This window comes from Lissotriton helveticus, chromosome 1_1 (assembly GCF_964261635.1).
Source record: "Lissotriton helveticus chromosome 1_1, aLisHel1.1, whole genome shotgun sequence".
Lineage (NCBI taxonomy): Eukaryota > Metazoa > Chordata > Amphibia > Caudata > Salamandridae > Lissotriton > Lissotriton helveticus.
The window spans coordinates 907,078,889-907,100,422 of NC_136057.1; the positions used below are offsets into that span (position 1 = coordinate 907,078,889).

Genomic DNA, 21,534 nt, shown 5'->3' on the forward strand with positions numbered 1-21,534 from the left:
ATATGCTATATTTATTACTTAAAATGCGTTTTACATAGAAGGGTATTATGTATGTAATTGGAGAATATCAACTCTTCGTGTGTTGTTTCTATATTTCTTTAGTAGGTGAAGCTCTTCTTCAGAGTCCGGATTACTCGCGGCAGGTCTGTTCGTGCATCTCTTTCGTCACAGATAGCTGCGCAGACTTCAACCTACACAGCTTCTCGCCCACATCTTGTAGTCCCGGCTCACGTGCGGAGGTGTTATGTCTTCCGGAGGAATGGGAAGATCTGTTCCGGTGCAGCGGCGGCAGTAAGGCACTCTCTTCTGTTGAGCAACAGCAGCGGTTTCTTTGGGGATGGCTTGGCCCTTTTCATCAAGGCGTGTCACTTTCCCCCCTAACCAATCGCAGGGAAAACCAGCCATAAGGACCCGCCTAGTTCCGCCCACTAGCCCGTCAGTCAATTTCTAGCTTTCGGAATAATGTTTCTTACCTCCCTGCTTAAGAAGCTGCTTTGGTTTTAGTCAGCTGGGAAGTCGAGGCAATCGGATGTTTTGCGTTTTTCCCATGGGGGAGTGGAGGTAAAGTCTATGTTCAGAAATCTTTCACTTGAGCGGAGATTGTTGTTATTGTCGCTTTATTTCCTTTTTAGGTTTGTGTTTTTTTTGCATTTGCCATAATCAACACCTTAGATTCTTAAGCATTCACACCTGAAACTTCTTTCACTTATATGTTGTTTAAACGGCTACTTCACATATGCTTTACCTGCTTGCTGGAATTTGTGATAGAAACTGTAGGCATACCACACCTTACATTTAAAATATTCTGTTACCGGCTGTCATCCTAACCTAGTTGTCTGGCCTTACTGTATTGTTTTTTTGATATGTGTATACCACTTACTACTCCTTGATGATGTGCTGGAACACTAAACTACGCAAATGCTAGGTACAATGTGTTTCTGGGAAGTGTTTTCATGGCATGCGCGATGACAATCGAGTTGTGGTTATTGTTATGGCATGCAGAGCCGAGCAGTGTGACGAGTGAGGGCACGTGATAGATAAATGCACACATTATAATTGTGATTAGGACTGAAACATAAAGGTATCTACTACACAACACTAGTTTGGCCATAATGACAGCGGGATGCTCAGTGGGCATACCCAAAAAAATAGAAGGTAATCCGGAAGGCTCAGTAATCCACGTGGCATCATGTAATAGGCAGAGATGGTGTTGAATGAGTAAAAGGAGACCCAAAGAGCAAGAATTTGAATTTGTTACTTGAGCAATCGCCGTGTATCTTTTTAAAGGCTAGGATACTGGGTGCTGCTGAAAAGACACACAATGAAAGAAGAACGACGTAGATGAACCATCAATGCTGGCAACTTGAGCAAAAACTACATTACTGATATTCCCAAAGCTACTGCTTTTAACAGTTGCGATGTGTCCCGCCACACTCAAAGTCATTCCGATAAAGTGGGGTCCTACTTCCTGGGTTAACCGTTCCAAACCCCATAAAAAACAATATTCTCTTACACGCGGGGCAATAAGATAGGCAAACACTTATCTGCGGGATAAGTTGGAGAGAGAATATATAGGGGGTATTCTGGGCCCAATGGGAAGGGTCACCCACAAAGACGAGGAGAAGGCAGCTATCTTCGGGTCCGTCTATAGGGACCTCTTCGAGGGGGATTCACTAGATGAAGAAGCACAACAGGCATTCCTCCACTCACTGTCCTTGCCACAGGTCTATAAGGCATGGAATGATCTACTTACTGCTCCCATCACCTTGGAGGATGTCACCCTAGCAATTAACTCTTTAAAATCTAATAAAGTTCCGGGACCCGACGGCTATACAGCCCTTTTTTATAAAACATTCGCCCCTGAGCTTTCCCACCATCTTGTTTCCCTCTTCAACAAGATGGCTGAGGAAGGGAGGACATCTGGCACTATGTCAGAAGCGGTGATCTCAGTTATTCCTAAACCAGGGAAAGACTCCCAAAATTGCGCCTCATACAGGCCGATTGCATTGCTCAATTTAGATGCTAAACTTTATTCCTCTATCATTGCTAACAGGCTGAATGACCTTATGCCACTTCTCATCCATCCGGACCAGTCATGCTTTATTAAAGGGCGTCAAACACACGAAAACACCCGCAGAATCCTGCACCTTATAGAAAAGGCTAACAGGTGCCATATCCCGGCGATTTTAGTGGGCCTCGACACGGAGAAGGCCTTCGATCGGGTCGACTGATCCTTTCTTTTCCATGCGCTTACTGCCTTCGGTTTTTCCCCCAAATTTCTTGATATGATAAGAGCGAACTATCGCGAGCCTAACTCTAGAGTGGTGGTCAATGGTGTGTGTTCCGACCCATTTTCACACTCACGGGGAACTCGGCAGGGATGCCCTCTTTCCCCTTTACTCTTTGCTCTCAGCATCGAGCCTCTAGCCATGGCGATTCGTGATAACCCAAACATCAAGGGCATCCCGTTTACTGGAGACCCCCACAAAATCTCGCTCTTTGCAGATGATGTGCTTTTATCCCTCACGGAGCCTGACCGCTCCCTACCAAGTTTACAATTCGAGCTTGAACGATATGAGAGACTGGCAGGCTTTAAAATAAACTCTGGGAAGTCCCTTATTCTCAACCTCTCTCTCACTCCGGAGAAGATTGCCCAGCTTCGCTCCATCACACCACTTGCTTGGGCATCTAAGTCTCTTCAGTACCTAGGAGTCTCCCTGACGCCAACCATCCAGGGGCTGTATGGGGCCAACTTTCCTCCCCTTCTTGCGCGCATCCAAGCTGAGCGCACAAAGTGGAAACCATTTTTCCTCTCCTGGCTGGGCCGCATACACGCCATCAAGATGACCCTCTTGCCTAAATGTCTCTATTTATTTCAAGCCCTTCGTATTGGATTGGACCTCGATTTCTTCCAAAAACTCAAAACCATGATACTGCTCTTTATCTGGCAGGGAGGTCGTGCATGCTTCTCCTTCTCCCTGCTTCGTCGCCCCTGCACAGAGGGAGGAGTGGGCCTGCCGGACATCCAGATGTACTACAAGGCTGCTCAGTTACGGGTACTGGTCGAATGGTCCCAGAAAGAATCTGAAAAACATTGGCTTCATATGGATCGCAGTGTGACGGGTTGGACTATATGGGATCTGGTGTGGCGCCCGCGTAGAGATAGACCCCCAAATACTTACATCAGCACACCTACACACACCACTCTTAGGGTATGGGACAAAGTTTCGGGTGACGATAGGTGGACCTCCTTCCCATCGCCCTTTACCCCGATCCACCACACCTCCCTTTTTCCTCCGGCTCTCCATGAGGGCCCTTTTGATCCCTGGAAGCGGGGTGGTTGCTTAGCCTTGACCCATCTTTTTCGAGACGGTGAGCCTCTCACCTTTGCGGAGTGCAAGCGGGAGTTTGACCTGGAGAGTACATAATTTTACCACTACACACAGCTAATGCACTGGGACCTCAATCCTCAGGTTAGGGAAGCTGCCACTCGACTCCTCGCAAGGTTCGAAGCCTTTCTCTCCAAATCGTCTTCAATGAAAGGGGTGATCTCCTTTATTTACACCTTTCTGCTCAAAACCACCTCCTCACCTCGGCCCAGGTACATGAGTATGTGGGAAGAACTGATCCAACGCCCTATTTTAGACGAGGAATGGGCTCACCTTTGGTCTGATACTATCCGATTCAACCACTCCATAGATCTCAGAGAGGCGCACCTTAAAACTATGATGGACTGATACCTGCATCCCTCCAAGCTCCGGCGTATTTTTCCTACCACTTCAGATAGATGCTGGAGGGGGTGTGGGCTCCTGGGTGACTTTCGGCACATCTCGTGGGACTGCCCGTCTATCCGACCCTTTTGGAATGAAATTTTAGCACACATAAAAGAAATGTTGGGCTACCTTATTCCTACTACTATGGCGGGGGTTCTCTTGTGGCTGCTTGACTCTTCCCTAGAACATCAGACCCATGCGGATAAGATGATCATGTCGCTATGCATTGGGGCGGCCAAGGTCACCCTGGCGGCTGCCTGGAAGAAAAAGGAAGCTCTGGCTATATCCCTGTGGCATGCCCGCCTCTAGGGGACTCTTGAGCCCTTAACGTATGGCTGACATATTCAGGGATGACTATAAAAACTTTGAATTCAAATGGGGTCCGCTGGTCGCTTTCCTCTCTCGGGGCCTCCCCTCTGCTGTGTGTCCCTCCACCGTCAGGGCTCTACACCTCTTTCAACTCTGACAAACATACTGGTGTCTAGTGTTCTTTTCACTTCTTCATCCCTTCTTTAGGAATGCTGCCGCCACCACAGGGGGGGTGGGGGTGGGTTAGGGTTGGGGGTAGGGCCTTGTTCTTTTATTACTCGTCTTATTGCTTGCCCATGTTGGGGCGGGCTTGTTGAGCTACAGTAGCCTCCTTCGCCACTTGGCTGCACTAGGGGAGCGTGTTTCAGATGACATGATAATGCTGCCACTTATTTGGCTACACGAGGCTTGGCTAACTAACTATTCAGGCACCTGCTCTTTGAGGACCGGCAACCTCATTGTAGTGGGGGACTTGCTCCGATACTTGAGCAACTGTGACTCTCAACTAGCAAATGGACTTGGAGGAGGAGCTTCCCTCCCCTGCCTTCTCGCTTTTTTCTCTTTTTGTTTTCACTTTCTTTGTATGCCAAGCTTTCATCATGTTTGTGTACTCCTCTGCGTGGGACCTTTCGCTGTAGCCATGGATGCCTGTGCACTGTATGCTCCTACATTTTCCAATAAAAATATTTTTGACAGAAAAACAATATTCTTTATGCAATATTTGAGCAATATTCGTTATTTCATTTCACAATGTGTTTATCAACATATTGTGAAAAGAAATAAAGATTTTTTTTTTCCAATCGTATATGATTTAATGGACTCTTGAATTTCCAATTTGACTCTCTGGATATTTATGAATTCATATTGATGTGCAGTTAAATTGTTGGTATTTTTGGGTGTGCCGGTCCTGTCTTTCTTTGAGAAACTACTGGGCATATCAGCAACAGACTGCGATAAATATCGCAAAGCGCGCTTAGCGCTTTAAAATGTATTGCCGTCTGTCTCTGGAAATTATCACCCGGTTAGCGTGCTATCATCAAAGCGTATCGCCGAGGCGATCAAAAATCCTGCAAAAGCAGTGATAGGCGGGAATATTGCTGGAAATCCAGCGATATTCCAACAGCGATAGAGGAAAGCTTGATGATAGGGAGATGTGGATTCAACCATAGAATCCACCTCCCATGATATGCATAGCTAAGTCTGTATTTTTGCAGATGTTAGCTTACGGCGGTAATCGCGGTTAGCGCTACTTTTGTGGACGCAACGCGGCATTGATAATAGGGAGAACTTGTCTTTGCGACTGTTTCCCTTTACTGTTACTGAGGAACGCCTACTTTGCATGTCATTAGCGCTAAATATCGCTGACATGCAAAGCGGCAAGAAAATTGGAGCTATTGCAAGTAAACTGTCGCTAAGAGCTGTTAGCGACAGCCTGCTAATAGGGCGATAAAAATATCGCTGCTTTAGTGGCCAAAAGTCCCGCTAAAGCAGCGATATTGCCCTTGATAATATGCCCCCAAATAAGGCCCAGATTCCACGTACTCTTGTTAGGCTAAAGGAAGCAAAATCTTGTGCTGCCAAGTTATGCAGGCCCTAGTCAGGTCGATGCTCATACCCTACCTGGATTGACACCTAACAAATGCGAGAGTAAGATACAAAGCTCTTGGTTGGTTAATGCCCGAAAAGTGCAAAAGCGGATGGTCTTTGCTTAAGTTACCCAGCTGTCCTGACCACTCCATGTGAGTTCTTATTATAAGGTCATGGAACACCAAGGGGACTTACAGTGACCTTTTAATGTACAGCAGAAGGTATTCTATTTCTTATAATACATGGTCACACCATCACCTTTTCCACAAACTACATACATCCCTAGCAGTTGCAGACAGGAAGATTAAAAGCAGAATCTCCAGTGGAAAATGTAACTCACTTAAAAGCATGTAATAATTTGTTGCAAAAAAAGATATTGAAATCAGTTTATTGTAAGTCAGATTAACAAATGCTGTAACTCAGAATGTGCAGAACAATCCGGTTTATATTTACTGTTATGGCCTACAGCATGCAGAAAGTAAACATGTTGGCAAACATTTCCTTTCTGTTTGTCACTCTTCATTTGAGAAAAGCAAATCAGAAGAAAGAAAAGCCAGTTCTCTTTCTGTTGATAAAAGTGCAGTTGTAGTAATGCTTTGTGACATTGCCTTTCACCTTGGCTGCTGGGTCTGAAAGCAGGGTATTAGAACGTTACAGTTGAGCAGCTGCATAAATTCTTTCTTACAGGTGATTAGCGACAACACAATTCGACTGTAATTTAAAAACAAATAAGGGGATTTCATACTCCCACATTTTAAAAATGTGTAATGTTCAGGAATATTTTCCAATACTTTTTCTTGTTAGGAGGAAGCTTTACTAAATTCGAACAATGTGGAAATAGTAAACCTGACACTGAGCTCCATTTGAAACAATTAAAAAATAGTTAAATGTGAAAAATAAAAAGTCTAACTTTGGGAAGAGTAAGACTTAATTTGTATCTGGGTCAATCCATAATGTTAGGTTCTTTTGTTTTTGTAGGCAGATTTTGTGAAAGCAGAAGAAATGATCAATGTACTGTTTTTATTTGAGACTTGACTGTTTTAATGAGGGGCTTTGTGTGTTACATCAGGTAAATTGGTCACATGGGATGTCAGCGTCAAAGACGAGCTGGAGGGAATTGTCGGTTTCATAATTAGATCCCACATTTCCTTGTTGTCGGATCTACAGCTGCTTATTAGATGGATCAATTTTCATCTTCGCTGCCCCCAACAAGTGGGGAAAGGGTGCTGCCTTCTTCAGACACGGAACTACAGAAAATGCTAATAGATGAAAGGATGCGGTGCGAGAGTCACAAAACAAACTACCAGACTTTAAAAGCTGAGCACACAAGGTATGTTATAAAAAAACTTATATGCTCATCTGAGCAAATATCCCCAATGGTATATAATACATGATTTAGCATTCACCTACAAGAGTGGCACTGGTTTTTTAATGTGCTTGAATATCTTGACATTATTGATTTGGGAGTTTTGATGTGGGTCGGGTAGGTGTTCTGCAACACCTGTGTGTGATCGCTCAGCCATATAATTTGACAGTATTGCCCCTATCCACACATCAGTCCTTGCTACTTTGTTTTGCCTTTGGCAAAGTAGTAAAAAACATAACCTCTCATTTAATAAAATATGCAACCATAATTGTGGAAAAAGATCTATTGTTCTTGGTACTTTGGAACCTAGAAATTATCCTCATTATGTGTTTTCTTAACTTCATTGTAGGATCCTCAAACCTTTAACCTCTCTCGGTAAAGTATAACTAAACTAATGATCACATTATTGATCTTAGACACAGAACATTTATAGGATTTGAGTATATTTGTAGAATTACAACGTCGAGTAGCGAGACTATGCAAGCATTACATTAAAAGGTAGTTTGCTATGTATGAAAGTATGGAGTACCTCCAGTAGAGAGAGTGCTGAGTGACTGAGACATAAGATGATAATAAATGTATATTCAAAGAATGCACCTCTGTGTCACATGGTATTATACAACTTGTGGGACACATACATTTTTTTTTTACTTTAATAAAATTAAAGTATACAGTGGTGAAGGTAAGAATCAGATTAAATATATAGTCCATAAAACATTCTGGAACTGCTTTTTATTCCAGGCTGCAGGATGAGTTTTCAAAGTCACAAAATGAATTAAAGCGGCTCCTTGTTGAAAAGCAGACTGTTCAGGAAAAATTTCAGCTTTTGCTTGCCGAACTCCGTGGGGACTTGTTAGACAAGACAAGGGAGCTGGAAGAACTAAAGACACAGGTAATGATGAAATGTGACTGATGAATGATTACCTTTTTCACGAAGTCTGTCCATGTGATTCAGCGATTTTATGAGGCTTGTCTGTACCTTTAGTGTTTTAAAGCTGTTGTATTTTCCACTTAAATTAATGTGTATTTATTTATTTATAATACAACACAACACTTCTAGGTTAATTCTGTACACTTTTCCTTGTGCAAAGGTATTTATCTTTGTTTCTCTGTCTCTTTAAAACGTACTTTGATTTGAAACAGTGCAAAGTACATTCTGCATTTTTTGTACCTGTATTTTATTTACATGTCATGAGGCAGTGCCAAAGAGATACAGTAATTACATTGTTAAATGTAATACAATGTTATGCTTAGTACAGTCTCTAAATATTGGCCCAAGTAGAGGGGGAAGAGAACATGACCAAAATATCAAAACCATAAAAAGCATTCAGAATGTAGTGAAACTTGCATATTATTTGTGTAGGCTTGAGCGTAAGAAATGGGCAGGCATCCATCCAGCCCTTTACTGTTCCTAGGGGTTGTGATGGCGTGCGGGATTACCAGCTTGGTTTACCATACTCACCTGGACCCAATACATACACACACTGAACCGGTAATCCTGCTTTACCTTCTGCCTATCAGGATTTTATTCACTTTAGTACATATACCTATACACATTGACTTACCAATCCTTGTCACCTGTACATAAAGTCCTAAGGGGTCAAGGGTGTTAGAATAATAGGTAGAATATAACATTTACCTTCATAAAATAACCACAGACTCGGGAAAAGTTTAAAACACTTTATCTGTTCAAAGTCTTAAATGTCAGAGTCCATACTAGAGCAGTTAAAGCCTTTTCAATTAGGAAAATAATAATTAATGCAATGATCTGTAGGAATATTACGAGAATTCTTTTAGACATTGGTACCTGGGAAAGGTGAGAAAGGGAAACAATACAATGACATACCACACAGATTATATTTAACTAGAATGGTGTGAAGACCAACCCTGGCCATGGGCTGGAGCAAAGACAGGACTCCCGAATAATCCGGTGCCAACGGGACAGGACAGGTGCAGATCAGGATAGGACTGGTGCAGATCAGGACAGGACCTCAGCTAAGTGCAACACCAGCGTCACACCCCTCTCTCTCTGCGACTAACACTCGTACCCCCACTGGGTAATCGATTCTTCTCCCTCAGCAATTCCCGATTCTTCTGACAGAGTGCTCGACTAGCACCTCTGCTCTCGATCTCCTCCAGCATACGTTGGGTCAGTGACAGGTCTGTCACAAGTGGGACAATCTAACTAGCTAAGCCTACCTTAGTTATACCATTTACCAGGGCAATGTACCACCCCCCCTAGTGTTGCGAATTCATGTATTCCCTTGATTTGATTGGTCAGAAAGGTGAGGAGAGGTCATCACACCATACCAGTGTGAGATCATTTCCATTCAATAATGTAGATCAATGTTCCAGCCCATAATTTACTTTCCCATGAGTTTTATTCCACCCAGCATTACTGTAGCAACATTATATACAAAGTATAACAAAATATTAGAGTCTCTTCCTCTCCTGGGGTCAAATGTTTATGTTCCCATGAATATTGCGAGTAAGTCAGGACTTGGCTGCTTGTCAATGTCAGCGTCTTCAAGGATTTATGAGTTCCAGTGCGCAGACGCAGCCTTTTCAAAATGGAGTTTGGAAGCACCCATCAGGCCCAAATACCAGCTAATAACAAAGTCAAAGAGAGACACATTAGAATGTGAAAATAAATGAATTCACTGTATACCTATTTCTACTCTAACCCCATTACTTTATTTCACCTATAGCTTTAATAGATAAGCAGAACGCACAAGGTTTAGTTAGAGCATGAGCATGTGCTTTAGTATGTGAGACATGAGGCTGCCATCTTTAATACTAGTGTGCAGCTGCAAAAATTCCCACCAAGCAAAAGATGCATCACACCACATGGATGTGGCAGACGCATGCGCAGAAGAATTCCCGCGTTTTCGGTGGCCATTTTTAGACACTCGGGTTACTGTTAGTAAAAGCACATAGGCGAGCTTCCCCTAGATACTATAAATGTCATGTGGTGCAATTATTAGTAATACAAAACGTGTTGATTAATAAGTTTTATACGTTATTCTGAGAGGGCTGAATCCAAGCAAGTTTCTGTACGTATGAAACCTTGCTCCATCAGTTGGGGAAGGGGCTGTGAGTAACTTCCAATTTCACAGTTAGCGCCTTAGTTGTAAGAACTTTCCTGAAAACCATGTTATTCGAGGTTTGCTAATGTCAGCCTGGCCAACAGAAAATACATTGATGGAGACCTGTGTTATGTACCATTCTGTCAACTTGAAATCATGTGATATGCGGATGAGACTGAGCTGATCCTTTAGGGCAAAGAAAACATAAACTCCTCTCAAGAGAATTTGAACGCCTATATAACCCCTGTAGCATCTTGTATTTAAGAAAGCTGCCTCAAGAATAACGAATATTAATATTTGTTAAACTGATTTCTATTTGGTCTCCCATGTGGTGCCCTGTGGAACGTGATAATCCACGTATCCTGCAAAGGTAAGAAACTTGGTATCAAATTTGACCAAGATCTATCCTTTAAATCTCAGGTTGCTTAGTGTCCATCACATGTTTTACCTTACAGAAAGCCTAAAGAAAAACGCTGAACTTCTCAGACTCCTTTACTCATAAAATCATGATCCATGCTCCAATCTCATCTAGACTTTACTATGCGGAATTCTTTACATTTAGGGGTCCCTATGTATCTCATTAAACAACTTCAGAAAATCTAGAAAGCCTCCGTCAAACTAATTTTGAACTTTTCCAGACACCATCTTCTCAGATCTCTGAGATCTCTTTCAAAGCTCTAGTTCTTCCATGCCTTATCAAAGTAGGGATATAAATATCCTCAGAAATTCATTATTTCAGCGAGGTATCTCAGATATTCTAGGGCCAGCTTTTTGCTGGTTTGAGTTTAAAGTGGGCCAGAATGGGGAGGGGTGCTTCTTTTCGTACCTGGTCTCTTAGTAGTGGAACTCCGTTCCACAGGACCTTTGCCAGGCTTTCTCAGAGGTGTCTTTCCGAAAGCTCCTGAAAACCATTTTTTTCCAACTCCAATTAATCTCCCTTCTCTGAGCAAAAGGCTTATGGGCTGATTACGATGGCGGACAGACTGAAATGCGTCCCTCATCATATTGAGACCACTCGCCTACAAGGCGGCGATTCCCCAGGGGTAATTACAATGCGACCACCACCACTGCAGTCGCAATGCTTATATTTTACATAGCCACAATGTAAAAACGGGACATGTTACATATCCCTGCACTACGTGGCAGGCACCATGCGGTTTCTGCCACATGGTACAGGGATATGTACGGGGGCACCATAATAATAATAATAATCCACATTTGTAAAGCGCAAACAATCACCCGTAAGGGTCTCCAGGCGCTAGCCGCCGTCGGGAAGATTAAGCAAGCTATTGCCCAGAGTCACATGGTGCTGGGCTAATCTGCCGCCGGCGCCGGGAATCGAACCGTGATCCCCAGATTCCAGCGTCAGTCGCCCTGGCCGCCATCACCTCACCATAGGTGCCCCCCAACACCCACAACCAAGGGCTGGGGAGGGAAGGGGGCCCGCTATGGTCCCCCAATGTCCCTTTCTGACAGCCTTTTCATGGCAGGTAACCTAAAATGAAACAACTGGCGAAAAGGAACATTGTAATCCCTACAGTGGTGCCTGGTAGGCACCACCAGCATTGTAGGGACTACAAGCACCTCCGCTGCACAGGCGGGCTCAAGGAGCCCGTTGGATGTGTGGCGGTTGGTCTTTACGACCGCCACACATCGGTCCGCCTGCCATCATAATGTGGCAGGAGGTAAAGTTGGTTATGATGGTGGGGAGACCGCCACCTACAGCCTTTCCGTGGCTGTCTCCCTGCCATTGCAATCAGCCCCTTAGTCTCTAGCTTTAGTACATCCTGGTATTGGGGAACGGGGAACTGTCTAACCCTTTAAATAGTCATTCATTCATTCTCAAGAACTGATTTATGTGAACATTCTAGATGCCAGTAACAATTGCATTCTCATACTCTTTAATTCATCAACATGTCTATCTGAAGTGATTGCTAAATTATTTCGATCGGATGGGCCATTTGGTGCCTGAATATCAATGAAGTAGGTGTTCAGGAAGTTAGACTCTGGGCAAGAGGTTGAAGTAGAAAATGTTTTATGGTGCTTTAGGATTAAAGGCTGTATACAATAGCTTCTTCCAGTAAGTATGGAAATTGAACAGGAAAAGACTATATCCATTGCCTGTGATGTTAAACTTGAGGTCAACAGCCTATTTTATGTCCTTCATTTTGATCTTGTCATTTCCCGCCCACTATTATGGAAAAGAGGTGTATCTAAAGCTGCACAGGAACGAAGCTGATTTAAATGTTGACTTGCCTTTTATAATAAAATCAGGGCCTTCCAAAGAAAATCTACACTAATTTGTCACACTCATGGGAGAGGAACTGGGCGTTCCAATGCATGGTTTTTCTTAGAAGTTTGGGAACATCCACAAACTTATTTCTTTGGGCATTCCAACATTCTCTCTGTTCCCATTCAAATGCTGAAATGGTCAGAGATTAATTTTGGTCAAGGGGCCTCCACGATGGCTAGGCAGATGGAACATCTCCGGATTCCTTAGGGGGTGTAGGGCGTGAACTTTCTTTTCAGGGAATGTTTTCCCTCGCAGAGTAAACCAAAAAGTGTGCCAGAGGGCTCCATTCCCCACTATGCTGACTTCGCTGGTATGGAGAATGCTATATAACCGCAATAGTATACCACGAGAAGAGTCCTGTAACATTCCCGGGATTATGCCTAGAAACCTACCCTTGTGTCAGCTTTCAAGTTGCACTGTTGGGAGTATGCAGAAGTACCAATGGCAGTGAATCTTCACTCACACATAAGATTACATCTGTGGGTTTAGATTTTCTACTTTTGCATGAATCTGGCCCTCAGTATGGTAGGACAAGTTATCTAGCAGCCAAGTTGAAGAGTTTGGAAGATTAAGTGGACCTGGGTTTGGATCATTTCTTCCCAAGTAACAGAATGCTTTATTTCTGGGCCTCTCCTTGTTATCCAGCTTCTCTATCTGCTAAGAATTGTTGTGCTCAGAAGTCACTGATTGTTTTTAAAAATGTGCTATATTTCGATTTTATTTAGGGTGGCACCGGACTTAAAGGTTGACAGGGGTTTCATCCCTTCTTTGTATCACTGTACAACTTTCTGAGAGTAAATGTACAATTACCAGTCCTTATCCCTAACTGCCAGCCTTGTCACTATATTTCAGGGTGCTACACTCTGCTCATGTGTCCTTTGCATTTTTATGAACATGTAATGCCTCATTTTACTTTTGGATGTGCAGTTCAGTGGTAAATTGTGTAAGTATACTGTGTTAAAGAGTTGGCGTCTCTGAAATATAACATTTATTTAAAAGGATTGTTCTGGGTTTGTGATTGGAAACTGCTGTAATTCAGGTTTATGGTAAATACTTCAGCATCATCACTTCTTGGATCTTACCAAGAGTCTAGATGTGATCCTTGATAAATAGCTTCAGATTACTCAGCAAGCAAAAGTGCGAAATGAGAAAAGTGCGATGGAGCATGTCATTTGTTCTTCTGCACAAGCATACTGTTGCCTCAGGAGGAGTTAATCAGTTTTTGGATTGATTACTGCAATATCGTTTATTGAGGACTCCCAAAAAAGGAATTCTAAGTCTTGAGTGAGTCCTCAGCGGTCTTGCTTTTCTAAGTGTGGTTTTAGAAAGCAACCGTCACCTGTCAGGATCTCTCCTTTATTGGCTACCTGTTAAAAATAAGATTGATTTTGAAGTGCATTCCTCTAGCAAGGCCAAACCTTAGTTTGCAAATCCTACAAGACTACATTCCAATGAGAGTGTTGTGGTGCACAGAGTGATTAGGTCTAGTAATTCTCAAGTTCTAATTTGTCACTCAGGGAACAGCGTAATTTGTTTCAAGACTTTTTCTATGCCTTTTTGCTTGTAATCTGGTTTTAGCAGATGTCTTTAACAAACTGAAAAACTAGAACTCTTTCAGGTGAGATTGCTTTCTTTTTGGGGACTTGTAATATGAATGGAAAGGAGTTACATTTTGGTGTCTCTAGTCTCAAACTTTCTGGAACTTTCATGTTGTCAGCCATTATGTTTGACTCCTGCCCTCTCTTCGCTGTTTACCTTTAGGACAGGACTTTCAGTGGATCTTTTCTTATTTCACTGACCACTCCCATGGTGCATTTTGGGGAGGCACATTGTGATACCTTTCACTTTTTGAGAATTAACTTTACGTCTGTATTTGGGCTTGCATTCCCACCTAACACCTGCCACTCTCTATGCTCTCTCTCATTTACATCTTCCATAAACCCAGGACCCAGTCTCACTGTTGATGATTCTCTTTGTTTGCTCATAAACACAGGGATTATCTTGCTATCCCTGAATGCTCTGCCCTCACTGTTCACTCTACACCAGGGGCAACGTTGACCAACAAATGCTACACTTGCGTGGAAGAGGCCTTCTTTTTGTGATGTATGTAGAAGGAGTACCCAGCAATGACCACATTGTGTTGCGTTTCTTTTACTTGTAGGTGCTCACACCCCAAAAGTTGGAGTTATTAAAAGCTCAGATACAGCAGGAACTGGAATCACCTATGAGAGAACGTTTTAATAAATTAGATGAAGTGAGTACTGCTACTGCTAAATATTTCATCCATTATGTTTGAATTGTGTTAATTTGAATTTGAATTTCAGTCTTTCAAAACCACTTGAAATGTAACTGCACACACAGGCTTCAGAGAACTGGTAAAGATATGTCTGCACCTCACCACTGTAGTCCCCGTCCAGCTGGTTCATCACGTGGAGACTCCTGCCCTGTTGGGCAACCTGCTAGTACCGAATATGTCAAAAACATAGATAGTGTTATTGGACCCTAAGCATGCCATTTTGAAGCTTGGTTCATTGCATGACCAGTTGTACGTTGGAGAAGCTCTCATCAGTTTGGTAAAGTAAGTAAAATCTTTGGGGCTTGTGTTCAAATCAATAGCTCGTATCTCAGAACATTTTAGAGTGTTAAAACAACGAGAGGAGAGCTATCCTATAGCAACATATGCAAAAGATTGTGAGGCTCAACTTACACATCTGAGCTTTAAGTTCCGTGGGAATGAGTCTGTACAGAATGATGTAAGTGGTGGAAAACGGGAACTGAGACTACGACAATGTGAAGCCTGATTGATAATGCCACTGCATGCGGTGGAAAAGACTCTGAATATAGATCACGAACTCCAGTATTTTCTAAGCACTTGAAACGCAAGTGATAGATGTTTTCTTACAACCTTTGTATCCTCCATATCCTTTTCTTTGTCCTTTATGATTTCTGATTTTGGACTTTGAGAAATATTATGGTACTCAGGTTATTCTGGATTTATTTTATTTACGTTTATATCTGTTTGAGTTTGGGACGACTACTCTGGGCTTTTCAATTACAGGAACTATTTTTGTGACTTTGAGTTAGTGTCTTAAACTGAAACGCAAATTCCAATTACTGAAGTCTTACTATTGTTTTGAGACACATCTATATATATGTGTGTATGAACTTTCTCATTGGGAGTACGAGAGGAGAAGTGCATGCAGCTGATTTTAAGACCCGAGTCCATCGTATGGCTCTTCCCAAATATGGACGTGAATCAGTTGTGATTGCCTTGACGAGATGGCTGGGAGTTTGAGTTGATTATTCATATAAGCAGTATTTTGATGGACATGATGAATTGGAACTATGTACAAACCTACTTGGAAAATAGACAACGATATGAGGCTTCTTACATACAGACATTTTGGACTATTTCCATATTTGTATTGTATTGGTTAAGTGCATATCATACAGGGTTGGATGCCATATTGGACTGATTTTTCCATTACATGTTATAGGCTTTGTACGTCGATTCCCCCTCTTGATAACAAGCATTTGCAATGCAGTATGTTTCGCATTACTGAAAGTTTGAGCTTTTGGCGTTGCAAATAATAATGTTTGTTAGATTTTTGTTTTGTTAGCAGTAGCATAAGTAAGAGTGCAGTACTGTATGTGGTTAATAGAGGGCCCTTTACAACTCCACAGGGACACCTACTAACAGCCCGTGTTACTGCACCTTTTCTTGCTTCGTGGATTTTATTTTGTTACTTATGCTACTGTTGAGATATTTTTTAGCAAAACAAAAAAAAAGCCTAAACATTATCATTTGCAATGCCAGTAGCTCAAACTTTCAGTAATATAAGACCTATTGCATTGCAATCCCTAGCCTTGGAAAACCCCTATTTTCCTAGGCATGTTTTCTGAAAATAGTGGCAGTTCCTGAGGGTTTGAGTTGTGGATAGACACTGGGAGTTGACCATTTTTCTTCTTGGACTAAAATGAGCCATCATGTGTTAACCATTATCCCTCTATTCATTTAGTGCACAGTCCACAAAAGAGGGGTTCAGGAAGCACTAGACCAAGGACATATCCTATCTTCAAGTACAATTGCACATCATGATCATGCCAGTGGATGTCTGAATGCATAAGGAACCCACATATAGCATTCTTCACCTATAAGACTCTGGATAGCAGACGTCACAAGAAAGGGTGTAGCAAGGGAGCCCATATCAAAATCGACTAGGAAACTCTCTGTAGCGGAGCCAGTATATCCGCCTCTCAAAGAGGAGTTTCCAGCATGAGAACTCCCTGCCATACAATATTCTTTGTGGTCGTTCTCCAAGCATTGACCGCAATAGCTGGGAGGGGGATGGGGGGGTGCATGGTCTCTTGTATCCGCTGCCAAAGAGGGTTCAATCTGCTCCGCGAAGACCAGGTGTTAGCCAGCACCAGCTGTGCTGCCCAGTAGTATAAATGAAGGTCCTGGAGAGCGATACCCCCCATTGAACACCTTTCTGGACAAGGCTGACAGAGATATCGTCAGGGCCGCACCATCCCACAACAATAATCTTGTTGTGGCTGCCGCAAGTTTAAAGAAGCCGCCCGGTACCTCAAACAAGCAATTTTGGAGGGTGTATAAGGATTTGGATAAATGGATCATCCTATAAAGTGTGACACACACTAGCAGCGATAGTGGCGGTTTATGCCATCTACCCACGTCTTTCCCTTATTCTCCCAACAGCCTGCCCAGGTTATGCTGCAGAATAGCTGGCGATATCTGGTATTGCAAATGCCCAGGTACCTAAGTCACCGTTCCTCCCCCGGGACCGAACAGCTCCAACTCTCGCTAGGCTGCAATCCAGTGAGGTGGTTGAGACAAAATTTGTTCCTGCTGTTGTGCCCCCAGTGCTCTCCAAGGAGGGCTGTGAAGCTTCTTTTCCCTGCAATCAACGTGTGGGAAGCGCAGAATTTTGGAGCTTGTATAAACCACAGGAGCAAGAACCCATCAACCGTGTTGGGATTGGGGTAGAGAATATGATATAAACATGTGATATCCCAACTGGTATTATTTAAAGGCAATTAGAGAGGATATGTCTACAGCATTATCAGAAAGGAAACAAGGATACTCTATTAGATTATTGCATGTGCTCATGGCATCATTTATATATAGAGAAATAAGAAAGGGCAATTAGCAGTTGTAACAGCACTACAGCAAACAAATAAAACAAATGAAACAACCCAAATTGTGCTTGGTGCTCAAAGTGTGTGAGTGAAAAACACGGTGGCGACGCAGGTAACAATGTGATCAGCGTAAACGGCGCATGGTGACTGGTGCATAAATATATACAGTGAATGGACGACACATTGTGATTCCAGGTTACTTGAAGAGTTTGTTTCTACTTTTCGCTCACTCACACACTTTGAGCACCAAGTACAATTTGGGTTGTTTCATTTGTTTTATTTGTTTACTGCAGTGCTGTTACAACTGCTAATTGCCCTTTCTTATTTATCTATATATAAATGATGCCATGAGCACATGCAATAATCTAATAGAGTCTCCTTGTTTCCTTTCTGATATGCTGTATACATATCCTCTCTAATTGCCTTTAAATAATACCAGTTGGGATATCACATGTTTATATCGAATTTTGGAGCTTGTCATCCCTGCAACTTGGCGTGTCGAGAACGTTTGTGAGGAGCACTTTCCCTGCCACAAAGGAACACCCCAAGGTGGATGCATGGGGAGTGCTTTAGCTTCTGAGAAATTCATGTTCCTGAACTTCATTTTACACCGTTCTGAGACTCTGCCTGATGTGTGGAACCACTGGTGCCGTACCGTTGTGAACAGCCGAGGACCTTCTAGTGTACAGGGGGGGCGGGACCCGGCGAGGGAAGCTGTGCCCGACCATCCCTACTCTTCCCAGAGACAGCCCCTGCAACGGATGTCAGTCTCAGGCACCAAAGCACTGGTTGCCTCCTTCGAATCAGTGCGGTGCTAAGGTCCGTATTCGGAAGCTGTAGAGGGAGCCAAAGGAATGAGGAAGCTAATGGACTCGCCATGTCCCACCTCTCACCGGAGAGGAAGAAGCGAAGGGACTCGTCGTGTCCCACACCCCAAGGTGAGGAGGTGAGCATCCACTAGGGAGGCAGGCTGCCGCTCCTGCACCTTGGGGACATTTCTCCAGTTAACCGACCTTAAGTACTGGCAGCACCTGCCCCGTGTAATCCCGGGCAGCTGCCCTGCCTCAAGTCCTCCAGCAGGAGACCGAGTAAGGTCTCCCGTCCCCTGCGCAGTGGTGGTACATACCTGATGGGGGCCCCTGCTGCCACGGTAGTAGCAGTGCCGGATCTCAGCATAGGGACTGGGTCAGACCTCAACGGAGGCCCCCGATTCCCGAGTTGGGAGGAATTCTCAGACAAATCGCATTCCCTGGTATAGGCGGACAGGTGGCCCAGAAACCTATCAGGAAGGGAACAGAAGTACCGTATCATGGATAACAAGAGCGTAGTTGCCGCCTTGGTATTCTTTATTGTAACGGGTGTTAAATGTGGATATGCTAGTAATTCTTATGTGTCATGCCTTACCCCGATGCTACAGCTCGTGCCCTGATGTTATGATGTATGTTGGTGTATATTACCTCAGGAAGTTACATTTACGTGTACGGTGACGGTGGTAGGCCTAATGTTGGCACGATGTTTGCGTTATGACAATTGCCCTATGGCAAAGTGATTTATGATTTATGTGGCGTCATAACAAGTGCCTAGTGGCACAGTAATTTATTTGATTGAAGTCTAATGTGTGTAATGAACAATACAAAGGATATTTTATATAAGCTTGTGTGGAGTCTCTTTTTGTGGTGTGCCTGTGTGTCACTGGTGTGTGTGCTGCGCAAACACTTTACACATTGCCTCTGGGATAAGCATGACTGCTCTGCTGAACTACCAATGGGTTGAGCATGGGTTATCTTAGTTGTGTAACTCCCTTGCCCTGACTAGAGTGGTTGGTTCTGCTTGGCTTAGGTGCATAGTCTAGCCAACCAAAAACCCCATTTCTAAAAGTCTGGTACACCTGTATGGCTTAAAGTCTGATTGATCAGTGGCTACGATGGTGTGGATCACCAGCAACAGGCTATTCGCCAAGCCCTTCGCCAGAAGCTTGGTTTCAATATTGATAAGAGAGTTTGGCTGGTAGAAGGAAAATAACTCCACAACTATGTCTGCTTGGCGAAGATCTGCGGGCAATATCCTCTAGGAACATGTTTCCATGTACATTTGCCATGTGCCTGAGTTAGGCTCCGTAGGAATTAGTCCCATTTCTGCATACACAAGATCCTTTCCCAAATTTGCCTTCTATGTGCCAAATCGACTTTTGACACACATTTGCACTCATGACTTTTGGATTCTTTTCTTGTTGACTCTGACCTTGCTGACACGGTACACTTCGTGAGCACACTATCACACTGCTTTGACATTAGGCAGGGCCCTCTCTCACGTGCATGACACAAATGTGCTTTATTATTGCGACCATGTGGAAACGCATCTATCTGTGAAATACAAACAATGGCTGCCTGATTACAATCTCAGCCTGAGGTAAGGATACAATTATTTATATATATATATATATATAAAATCTCCTTTTGTTTCCTAATATAATCAGGGGAGACACTTCTGCTGTCTTCGAGAGGTCCCTGCATGCCGAAGGTTTCACCTAGCAGCTGACCGACAGGCATTGTGTGAGGGGTGTCAAGTTTGTGACCAAGACAGTGTCTTACACTCTTACCCATCAGGTAATGGGGTTAGATCATCCAGCAGGGGGTTTCTTGGCAAAACATACATCTTCACCCAAGGCACGTAGGTTAGGGTTTCGCATTGTAGGAGTGTGCCACATAGCTGTACTATTGTATATGTATGCATATTTGTGTCGACAAGATGGTAGACTATTCATCTTGTTCACTGTTCTGACCTTCAGTATATTTTGTTTGCTTCAGCCTATTAATCATTACAGCCCATTTTCTCTATGCAAGAATCACTACGCTTCAATAAACATTGAAAATGCCCCGACGTATATTCTTTGTTTATTTCTCTGAGAGAAAGAGCATGAGTGACAGAGTGAAAAGTTTGGAGTCTTGAGGGAACAGAGTTGTGATGTTCAGTGGTTGCCAGAACTATTTGCTCCCAGTCTAGATTTGGGGGGCTAACAGTGGCACTGTGAGCTAGTTGGTCTCTGGGACAACATATCCTGCAGGGGTGCATAGAATCAGTCTGGCGCCATTCTAAGTTTACACTACCCCCAAACGCGCAGTTCCTACTGATGAGTGGAAACTACACAACACATTGTGTGAAGTGGTTTTACCACCAGCCGCTTCACACAGTGAAAGAATTATATCAGGAATCCATTAGGGCCTAGCGACTTCCATCCTTTCATCTGCGTAAGTACTTCTGCTATTTCCACCTCCGGCGGTTCTCCATCGAGAGACTGTACCGCCCCCTCTTCTAGTTTCATCAGTGGGATATCCTGTAGGAATTCACTCAATTTTCTGGATCGACCTCTGTCCCACCACTGAGCATAGAGTTACAAGATAGTCTGTGAAGGTCTGCACTATCTCTGGGGCCGTTTCTGCTGTGGCACCCCCCTCTGTATTCTTGGTACCAACCTCCAGCCCTCTTCCTTCAGCGCCAAACATGCCAACATCTTCTTAGCCTTGTTTCCAACTTTATACAATCTTTTTACAAACTATGTTGTGTAACCGGGAACAAGGATCTGCCTACCTGGCGGGCCAACTCACGATGTGTCTAACTCGCGGCCTGTATACGGGCTGCTAGCGCCCTGTTGGGGAATATTACGTATTGGGCATCCCAGTCCAACAATTATTGTGGTTTATCTCTGAAAGCTCGCTCCCTTTTTTTCCAGTTTTTGGCCCACTGTTAGGTATTTTAGTTGGCTTCACACTACTGTTTTATATGCCTCCCTCAGTATGATTACTGATGGTACTGAGCCCTTGTTAACCTTAAAATAGCTCTCTAGGGCCTCATGGGTGTATCACTTTGAGGACAACTCCATAAGGATCTCGCGGTCCAGCCTCCACACCCGGCCCGCAAGCCCTACTTAGATCTCAGCTCTCATAGTCAGCGGAGAGTGAT

At 43.5% G+C, this 21,534-nt stretch overlaps 1 protein-coding gene across 1 annotated transcript in view; it reads left to right on the plus strand.

Moving 5' to 3' along the window:
• The first annotated feature begins 427 nt into the window (after positions 1-427).
• The window catches only part of CEP83 (centrosomal protein 83), a 198,308-nt gene continuing 177,201 nt past the window's right edge, over positions 428-21,534 (plus strand). Inside the window, exons 1-4 of the mRNA XM_078675995.1 lie at positions 428-561; positions 6,739-6,999; positions 7,777-7,927; positions 14,576-14,668. Of these exons, the coding sequence (XP_078532121.1) occupies positions 6,848-6,999; positions 7,777-7,927; positions 14,576-14,668 (396 nt within the window). The 5' untranslated portion in view covers positions 428-561; positions 6,739-6,847. The remainder of the gene's footprint in view (positions 562-6,738; positions 7,000-7,776; positions 7,928-14,575; positions 14,669-21,534) is intronic.